At 49.0% G+C, this 10,609-nt stretch overlaps 1 protein-coding gene across 4 annotated transcripts in view; it reads right to left on the reverse strand.

The window, feature by feature from the left end:
* Nucleotides 1-7,143: 7,143 nt before the first annotated feature.
* PILRB (paired immunoglobin like type 2 receptor beta) overlaps nt 7,144-10,609 on the reverse strand; it is a 15,193-nt gene continuing 11,727 nt past the window's right edge. For 3 of the 4 annotated variants that reach the window (XM_017886047.1, XM_017886045.1, XM_017886044.1), the window contains exons 4-5: nt 7,862-7,895; nt 7,144-7,601 (exon numbers count right to left, since the gene is read on the reverse strand). In XM_017886047.1, coding sequence (XP_017741536.1) covers nt 7,493-7,601; nt 7,862-7,895 — 143 coding nt within the window. In that variant the 3' untranslated portion in view covers nt 7,144-7,492. Of the gene's footprint in view, nt 7,638-7,861; nt 7,896-10,609 lie in introns of all 4 variants that reach the window. The other variant, XM_017886046.1, reaches the window with a different exon arrangement.

Raw genomic sequence — 10,609 nt, forward strand, 5'->3', positions numbered from 1 at the left:
CCAATTGTAACTTTCTTACAGTAACTCAAAGGACCTAGAATAGCCAACAGGCCTTTACAAATGAAGAATGAAGGTGGAAGATTTATAATACCTGACTTCAAGAGTTGCTGTAAAGCTTCTGTAATCAGGCTGTATTATCCTGAAGGTACTAGAGTGTCCACAGACTGGAGTGTAGGGACGTGATCACCATCGCTCCTGGGTTGAAGCGATTTGCTGACCTCAGACTCCCGAGTAGTGAAGACCACAGGCACACACCACTACACACGGATAATTTTTTTCTTTTTTTTTTTTTTTTTTTGAGAGGTGGGGTCTTACTATGTTGTCTAGGCTGGTCTCGAGCTCCTGGGCTCCAGCAATCCTCCTGCCTTGGCCTCCCTCAGTGCTGGGATGACAGGTGTGAGCCACCTCACCCAGCCCCACTGTATTGCTGATATTCTGGCATCTTGGACCTCAAAGACCAGAAAGAGGGACTGCCCCTGCCAGAGCCAACCAGTTGTTAAAGCTAGCAAATGACCTCTCTGAGAGTGTCCCTTTCTTTTTTTTTTCCGAAATGGAGTCTCGCTCTGTTGCCAGGCCGGAGTGCAGTGGCACAGCCTCAGCTCACTGCAACCTCCACCTCCCAGGTTCAAGTGATTCTCCTGCCTCAGCCTCCCAAGTTGCTGGGATTACAAGTGCACACCACCATGCCCAACTAATTTTTGTATTTTTAATAGAGATGGGGATTCACCATGTTGGCCAAGATGGTCCCTGACCTTGTGATCTGCCCACCTCGGCCTCCCAAAGTGCTGGGATTACATGCTTGAGCCGCTGCACCTGGCTGAGTGTGCCTTTCATATGCAAACCAACTAATCCAGGGCCCCAACACTGAACTAGCTTTTCTAGCTGCCTCTCACCTTTCAGGAGGCAGTATTTCTCTGCCTTCATCACCCTGGGCCAGGCACCAAATAACAAGTGACAGCCCCTAATCCCCAGAGCCTGCTAACATTATTCTAACTAGCCAATCCTAAACCTGCATACCCTTCCTTGCCTTTTCCATGGAAAGCATAACAAAAGGTCTCACCCCCATTTCCCCCGGCTTCCTCTGCCCCCTGAGGGACCCTGGTGCTTTCCCAAGTGGCCCTGCATGGCTGTGTCTCTCATTTCTGGGGATCTGTGAGGATACACTGCTTCCCTCATGACCCTCATTTCCGTGGCCATACCTGATGGAAAGAATGGCAGGTGCATTTTGTTTTATTATTTTATTTATTTATTTATTATGGTTTTTTTGAGATGGAGTCTTGCTCTGTCACCCAGACTGGAGTGCAACTGCGTGATCTCAGCTCACTGCAGACTCCACCTCCTGGGCTCAAGCATCTCTCCTGCCTCAGCCTCCTGAGTACAGGTGACCACCACCACACCTAGTTGATTTTTGTAATTTTGGTAGAGATGGGATTTCACCATGTTGACCAGGCTAGTCTTGAACTCCTGACCTCAGGTGATCCACCTGCCTTGGCCTCCCAAAGTGTTGGGATCACAGGCATGAGCCACCACGCCCAGCCTGAAAATGTATTATTTTATAAAGAAAGCCAGTTATTTTAAAAAATAAGAGGGGAGGGAGGCCTAGGCAGGTGGATCACCTGAAGTCAGGAGTTCGAGACCAGCCGGGTCAACATGGCGAAACTCCGTCCCTACTGAAAATACAAAAATTAGCTGGGCATGGTGGGACGTGGCTGTAGTCCCAGCTATTTGGGAGGCTGAAGCAGGAGAATTGCTTGAACTGGGGAGGTAGAAGTTGCAGTGAGCTGAGATCGTGCTTGGTGACAGAGTGAGACTCTGTCTCAAAAAAAAATAAATAAATAAGAGGGGAAATGTAGAGCCATGTATTGCCCTGAGAAGTCATGAGTTCTGGGGCCAGAGGGTATTGAGTTTTGATGTGGGAGATTGCAGGGCGCAGAGCAACTTCCTTCCTGGTGTGTCAGGAGACCTTCAGCAGCAGACGAGTGACCCGGTCCCTGACCAGACACTAACCCTCCCCCAGGACCTCAGGCACTCAGTCCTTTGGCCCTGGCCACCTGTTGTGTGAGAGCCTGCAGAAGACTCATGCCTGACCTGCACTGCCCTGGCACTGCCCCGGGGCCTCGTTACAGAGTATTTTGCCCATAGAGACAGTGAGTTCATGCACCTGACCTGACTCCCTGGCTCCGTGTGGGCTTAGACAACTGCAGGTGAATGGAGCCTGAACCGAGCACCACAGGATGTCAAGGCCTGTCCTTAAAGAGCAGCTAAAATTGACTTAGCTTCTGCATTGACTAGGGCACTCCCCACGGCCACAGAGTGTCCTGTGCCTCCAGGAAACAGTGTATTTGGTGAGAAATGCTTCTAAATGCCCTACATAATTCGTATTGCTACTTCTTGGGGGCCTTGACAGCAGTTTCGCTTTTCTGGGCATTTACCTACCTGGCAAGGTTCCGAGTAAAGTTGGTGTCGGAGTAGAAGACCAAGACTGGCATCCCCTCTTCCCTCCTCTCCCACGAGGCTCGTTTCTATCAGACCCACTCGCCTTTGCTTTCTGCCTTGTTTCCATGGTTATTTTATGATGGTCGGACTGATACAAGTATAAAACACTTCAAAACCCACATTGGCAGTAGCCCCAGGGCACACAATGCCTCAAAAACTCCCTCTCCTTTAACAAGGTATATTTTAACTTATTGCCGTTGAAGTGCATTCTGGAAATGGCATTCGAAGCAGAAAGGGTCATTTGTCTTCAAGGCAGATAAGGAGAGAGATGTCTGACCACGAGGGCTTAGAAATGCTGCTCCCCGCTCCTATGCACCTGCCTTTTCCCGAAGAGTCCCTCCTCTGTCTTCTCCTTAAGGCAACTGACCTTGTTCAGCAGGAACGTCCTGGCTGGCGTGGCTTCTGCTGTGTGATCAGCGGTTGTCATCCACTCTGCCTGCCCCATGGAGAGGCCGGGCCACTCTCTTCTTGGAGGACCTGAGGCCCCTCCTCAATCCTCCATGCATTTGACACCAAATACATGCTGAGCTCCTGCTATCCTACTGCACACCAGGTACTGCACCTGAACATTCAGATACGGGGAGGCAGGAGCATCCGGGAAAATGCAACATAGCAGAGGCTGAGAACCTTCCTTGCTTGGAAACATGTGAATTTCACATGCTTTGCTTCCACATGCCTCACTTGTCTTTTTTTGTTTTAAGATTAATTTTTAGAGCAGTTTTAGGTTCATGGCAAAATGAAACTGATGGTACAGAGAGTTCCCATTTCTTCTGTGCCCCCAGATATCCAGAGCCTCCCTCACGATCAGCATCCCCGACCATGGTAGTTCGTACATTTTCACTGTGATTGCTGCACCTGTATTGAAACTTCCTCACCCAGAATTCATTGTTTACATGAGCATTCACCCTTGGTCTTGTGCATTCTATGGGTTTTGACAAATGCATATGGCGTGTGCCCATCACTGTAGGGTCAGGCAGCGCAGTTTTCACTGCCCAGGAAATGCTCTTTTTCTCTTAGTCAACCCTCTCCCAATCCCCAACCTCCAACAACTCTTAATCCTATTTTATAATTATTTTATTTTTTAAGAGATGAGATATCACTCTGTTGTCCAGGCTAGAGTGCAGAGGTGCAATCATAGCTCACTGCAGCCTTGAACTCCTGGTCTCAGGTGATCCTCCTGCCTCAGCCTTCCAAGTAGCCAGGATTATAGACATGCCCCACTATACCTGGCTAATTTTTAAAAATTGTTTTTGTAAAGATGGAGTCTCACCATGTTGCCCAGGCTGGTCTTGAATTCTTGGCCTAAAGAGGTCTGCCCACTTTGGCCTCCCACGGCTCTGGGCTCTGCTTCCTTTACTGTATCCATTTCCAGCTTGCCATGTAGCTGGAGTGGTACAGCATGGAGCCTTTTTAGACCGGCTTCTTTCACTTAGTAACGTGCATTTAAGTTTCCTCTGTGTCTCTTTATGGCTTGAGAGCTCATTTCTTTCTTTTCTTTTTTTTTTTTTTGAGACGGAGTCTCGCTCTGTCGTCCAGGCTGGAGTGCAGTGGCCGGATTTCAGCTCACTGCAAGCTCCGCCTCCCGGGTTCACTCCGTTCTCCTGCCTCAGCTCCCTGAGTAGCTGGGACTAGAGGCGCCCGCCACCGTGCCCGGCCCAAGAGCTCATTTCTTTTTAGGACTGAATAATATTCCTTTGTCTGGATGCTCCAAAATTTGTTTACACATTTATTGGCTGAAGGATGCCTNTTCTGTTTTCTGAAAGTTTTGAAATACTATTTAAAGCTCAAACTAAATGTATGATTATATCCCACAATTCTCATCTCCTAATCACCCTTCCCCAAGATTATTCAGAATGTCAAGATAACAAGTTATATTCATGGAGTCTCGTCATTCCAGCTTCACTACGAGTTTTTCTTTATTGACCCAAAGTAACTTTACTGCTTTCTCTGGTGTCTGAGACATTAAATTGCCAGCCAGCTAGGCAAGTGAAGAAATTAATTTCTTTAGTTGAATAATAGATCTAGGAGAATTGAGTGCTGTTTTTCCTTTCTCCTTTCTATTGTTTGTATAACTAATCTCTCTAGCATTTGGGGTATAAATACAGAATAGTCATCCATTTTAATCATCTAACCACGTAGTGTATATCATCCTCACAAATAGTACAACTTAGATTCCAGTCTTATTGTTAACATACTGCTACCTTCAGATTATTTATTTATTTTATTATTTATTTATTTATTTATTTATTTATTTATTTATTATTATTATTATTTTGAGATGGAGTCTCACTCCGTCACCCAGGCTGCAATGCAGTGGTACCATCTCGGCTCACTGCAACCTCTGCCTCCCGGGTTCAAGCGATTCTCCTGCCTCAGCCTCCCGAGTAGCTGGGACTACAGGTGCCCACCACTATACCCAACTAATTTTTGTAGCAGAGATGGGGTTTTGCCATGTTGGCCAGGCTGGTCTCGAACTCTTTACCTGAGGTGATACACCTGCCTAGGCCTCCCAAAGTGCTGAGGTTACAGGTGTGAGCCATCACGCCCCGCCAGCAGGTGCATTTTATTTTTTTTTATTTTTTTGAGACGGAGTCTCACTCCGTCACCCAGGCTGCAATGCAGTGGCACCATCTCGGCTCACTGCAACCTCTGCCTCCCAGGTTCAAGCGATTCTCCTGCCTCAGCCTCCTGAGTAGCTAGGATTACAGGCACGTGCCACCATGCCCGGCTACTTTTTGTATTTTTAGTAGAGGTGGGGTTTCGCTATGTTGTTCAGGCTGGTCTCAACCTCCTGACCTCATGATCTGCCTGCCTCAGCCTCTCAAAGTGCTGGGATTACAGGTGTGAGACACCACGCCCAGCCCAGAAGGTGCATTTTAAAAGAGCTTTTAACTCTCTGGACAATCCCAGGAGGCAGGCAGCATCCCTGTTACAGTCCTCAATTCATACAGAAAGAAACGGAGGCCCTGAGGGGGGTTCTCAGCCTGGCCTGAGGTCACATGGCCCATGAACATCCACTGTGGCATCAGGACTGAGCCGAGGGCCCGTGCAGCTGACCACTTCCCCATTCAGTGACATCAGCCGGCAGTCCTCTGGGCCTCTGTGACAACCACGCTTCCCTTTTCTGTGTTGTCTTCCTTCTGCACAGGGAGGTGCTTGAGGGCTGGGGCACTGGCTGGGCTGGTGTCGCTTTGGGTCCTTGTCACCCAGTGCAGTGTGCCGGGCAGTCAGTGCTGACCAAATGTGTATGGAGGGTGTGGAGGCATCTTCAAGGGGGTAGGGATCAGGTGACGATCACTTCCCCATCTCTATTAAAAATACAAAAATTAGTTGGGCATGGTGGTGTGCACTTGTAATCCCAGCAACTTGGGAGGCTGAGGCAGGAGAATTGTTTTGTTTCCTTTTGTCTTTTTTTGAGACAGCGTCTCTCTGTCACCCAGGCTGGAGTCCAGTGGTGCAATCACAACTCACTGCAGCCTCAATTGCCGCTTGAGGGCTCAACTGATTCTCCCACCTCGGCCTCAAAATGTGCTGGGGTTACAGGCAGGAGCCACTGTGCCTGGCCCATTCATGCCTTTATAATGAAGCCCATAAAAACCCAAAAGGGATGCAGAGGGCTTCTGGATAACTGAACTCATGGAACTTCCTAGAGGGTGCAGTACCTGGGGAAGACATGGAAGCTCTGCACACCTTCCCCCAGGCCTCTCTCTGTGTATCTCTTGTATCTGGCTGTTCATCACTATCCTTTGTAATATCCTATGTTTTTATTTTGAGACAAGGTCTCGCTATGTTGCCCAGGTTGGTCTCAAACTCCTGTGCTCAAGTAAACCTCCCCGCTCAGCCTCTCGAAGTGCAGAGATTGCAGGCATGAGCCCTGGCGCCAGGCCCTATAATATCCTTTATAAGGGGGCACATGTGAGTAAAGGGTTTCCCTGAGTTCTAGGTGCCATTCTAGAAAATTAACTGAACCCAAGGAGGGGATCATGGGAACCTCAATTTTTATAGCCCTGTGCCAGAAGCACAGGCACCACGTGAGCTTTTGACTGGCATCTGATGTGGGGGCAGCCTTGTGGAACTGAGCCCCCAACCCGTGCAATCACAGGAAGCAGCCAATTTGCTGTACTAGCCTTGGCCACCACACCGTCTCTGACAGTGTTCCTGCCCCTGCCCACTCCTTAACGATTACCTTTCAGCCAGGCACGGTGGCTCACGCCTGTAATTGCAGCTATTTGGGAAACTGAGGCTGGAGGATTGCTTGAGCCCAGGCGTTTGAGACCAGCCTAGACAACTTGGCGAAACCCCAGTACCACTAAAAAATACAAACATTAGCTGAGTGTGGGGGTGCATGCCTGTAATCCCAACTACTTGGGAAGCTGAGGCACGAGAATGGCTTGAACCCAGGAGGCAGAAGTTGCAGTGAGCTGAGATTGCGCCACTGCACTCCAGCCTGGGTAATGACAGAGTGAGGCTCTGTCTCAAAAAAAAAAAAAAAAAAAAAGATTTCGCTTCTTAAACTTGCTTCCAACTGCCTTAAATCTGTGAGCGCCATCTGTTACTAGCGGGGATACTCCCTGCACCACGACTGGACGCAGGTACTGCAGAGCAGGAAGGGGCAATTGGCAGCCATGTGGGAGATGCACAGGGAAGTGTCAGCAGCGTTTCACACTGTTTATTCCCCAAAACCCCTGCCATAGGAGAAGACAGCCACCGTGTCTTCCAGATTGGAAAATGTGGACGAGGAGAAAAGGGGTGTACGGTAAGCAAAATAAATTGCTTTTTTTTTCCATCCTTGGGGAAGATAAAGGAACTCGTAGCACTGCTATAATGAACAGCCCCCGAATGCCAGTGGTTTAATTCAGTGGAGTTCAGACCTCAATTTCTGTGTCACTGCAGAGTAGATGCTCCTGGATGAAGGCTCTTGTAGGTATCTCTCCTCCAGTTGGTGATTCAGGGACCCAGGCTCCTTCTGCCTTGCGGCTCTGCCTTTTTTAGGTCCTCAGGATGCTCTCCATGTATCTTGCCAATGGGGAACCAGTGTAGAGTACTCACAAGTGGGTCTCACAGCACGTCCTCCGGGGCTAATACACATCCCTTCTCCCCACACCCTGTTGGTCGGAAGTCAGTGCTTGGCGCCCTGCTATCTGCAGGAGGGGAAGTGTTTTTAGATGCAGGGCCAGGATTATTACAGTGAGGCAAGCGAGGCAATTGCTTCAGAGATCAGATTTAAGTGGGTGGTGGCAAAAACTCAGGAGAATTTGTGGCAGGCTGGGCTTGTGGGGTTCTTAGCAGCACACTCCCTGACTTCCAAACCAGCCCCCTGCCCGCACCTGCACCCCCCACCCCCTTAGGGAGGCCCAGCACTCACCTGGCTGGAGTTGTGGCTTTAGTCTGCTGCTGACCTATAGGGGGACAAACAGTGAGTCAGGGTGGCATCTGGGTGGTGGCAGTCTCCATCCCACCTTCTCTGCTGCGCCCTAGGCTGAGGCCCTCCTTAGAGGGACCAGAGCAGCAGAGCAGCTCCATGCAAACCCATCAGGAAGGGCCTGGGACTCAGCCGGCACCCTGAGGCAACCCCCCAACCTGTCCTCCCTGTTGTCCACCACATCACCTCCTGAAACCGGCACCCCCCAACCTTGATACCCTCTGTTGGCTTCCTTCACTCTTGAGCTCTCCACTCACCCCCAACCTGGCTCCCTCCACCGCTGAGCCCTCGCCCACCTATCTCTTCCCTCCCTTCCCTTCCCTTGACATATGCACCCCAACCTCTCCCTCCAAGTCCTCAGGGAGACTGTGCCTGTGGTTTCCTTCTGGGTGGCAGCTGGGTCTGCCCTTCAGCCTTGGGAGCCTCATGCTTGGGACTCATGTTTGCGGCTGTTCAAGTTCTGTTGCCACCACTAGGACCCCCTCCCCTCTGTCTGGTCTCACCCTGAATCTTCTGCTGCCTATTCCACTGTGCCCTGCCCCTCTTGTCCCCCTGGCATCCTTGCAGCACTTCCCAAGCACTGGGCCCCTGGTCCACAGACATCCCCTCCACCATCCAGCCTCCTCCCAGGAGGGTTCAGCATCCACAGAGACACCCTCTGAACCCAGGCCTCACGGCACCCCTCAACTCCGGGGGCCTTCCCTTCTACTTCTACAGGTTTTTTGTTTTTTAATGTTGGGACTGGGAACTCTGAAATATTAACTGCTAGTTATCATTTTCATGTTGCAACTTTTACTCCTTCCAGCATAACACCTAGGCCAGGTGCTGTGGCTCACACTGGTGATAATCCCAGGATTGGGAGGCCAAGGTGGACAGATCACCTGAGGCCAGGGGTTCGAGATCAGCTTGGACAATATGGTGAAAACCCGTCTCTACTAAAATTACAAAAATTAGCCGGGTGTGGTGGTGTGTGCCTGTAGTCCCAGCTACTCAGGAGGCTGAGGTAGGAGAATTGCTTGACCCCAGGAGGTGGAGGTTGTAGTGAGACAAGATTGCGCCACTGCACTCCAGCCTGGGTGATAAAGCGAGACTCTGTCTCAAAAAAAAAAAAAAACACCTATAATTTACCATCCTAACCATTGCTTAGTGTACAGTTTGGCAGTGTTAAGTGTATTCACGTGGTTGTGAGACAGATCTCCAGAACATTTTCACCTTGCGAAACTGAAACTCAAAAGTCCTCTTTCTTTTCTTCTTTTTTTTTGAGACAGAGTCTTGCTGTGTCATCCAGGCTGCTATGCAGTGACATGATCTCAGCTCACTGCAACCTCCATCTCCTGGGTTCCAGTGATTCTCCTGCCTCAGGCTCCTGAGTAGATGGGATTACAGGTGCCTGCCACTATACCCAGCTAATTTTTTGTATTTTTAGTAGAGCTAATTTTTTGTATTTTTAGTAGAGACAGGGTTTCGCCATGTTGGCCAGGCTGGACTTGAACTCCAGACCTCAAGTGATCCACCCACCTCGGCCTTCCAAGGCATGTCCCTCACAGGCATGAGCCACCACACTGGGCCAGTAAAACTGAAACTCTATGTTCTTCAAATGTTAACTCTCCATTCCCATCTCCTCCATGCCCCTGACAACCACCTTTCTGCTTCCTATTTCTAGGAATCTGGCTACTCTAGATACTCATATAAATGGAATCAGACATTATTTATCTTTTTGTAACTAGCTTATTTCGCTTAGCATAATGTCTTCAAGGCTCATTTATACTAGAGCATGTGTAAGAATTTCCTTCCCTTTAAAGGTTGAGGCCAGGCACAGTGGCTCACACCTATAATCCTAGCACTTTGGGAGGCCGAGGTGGGTGGATCCCCTAAGGTCAGGAGTTCGAGACCAGCCTGGCCAACATGGTGAAACCCCGTCTCTACTAAAAATGCAAGAAGTAGCTGGGCGTGGTGGCACACACCTGTGATCCCAGTTACTCGGGAGGCTGAGCCAAGAGAATCGCTTGAACTCGGAAGGTGGAGGTTAAAGTGAACTGAGATTGCACTGAACTAAGATTGCACTGCTGCACTCCAGCTTGGGTGACAAAGCAGGACTTTGTCTCAAAATAAATAACTAAATAAAAAAGGTTTAATAATATTATTTTTTCAGAACTTTTTTTTTTTTTTTTTTAATAGACAGGATCTTACTCTGTCACCCAGGATGGAGTACAGTGGCACAATCATAGCTCAGTACACCCTCAACCTCCTGGGCTCAGGTCATTCTCCCAACCTCAGCTTCCCAAGTAGCTGGGACTACAGACACCATATTTTGTTTGATGGACATTTCAGTTGATTCTACATTTGGGGTATTTTGAGTAATGCTACTACAAACATCGGTGTGCAAACCCCTCTTCCTGACCCTGCTTTCAATTTGTTGAATATATGCCCAGAAGTGAGATTGTTGGATCATATGGTAGTTCTACTTTTAATATTGCGGAGGCTAAGGCAACTCCATCTTGGAGGCTAATCTGCCATGGCAGCTTCTGATTAACTCCAGTTTTGGGAAGGCCTCTAAGATTTCCAGTTGATCTATCATTCCTTGTGTAAGAGCAGGTACATATCATAAATCCTGCCCTGGAGTCAAACAACCTTGATATGATCATACTTCAACTGTGGCGTACAAACCATCCTTCCCCCGTGGAGTACAAA

This window comes from Rhinopithecus bieti, unplaced genomic scaffold (assembly GCF_001698545.2).
Source record: "Rhinopithecus bieti isolate Rb0 unplaced genomic scaffold, ASM169854v2 scaffold_14454, whole genome shotgun sequence".
Lineage (NCBI taxonomy): Eukaryota > Metazoa > Chordata > Mammalia > Primates > Cercopithecidae > Rhinopithecus > Rhinopithecus bieti.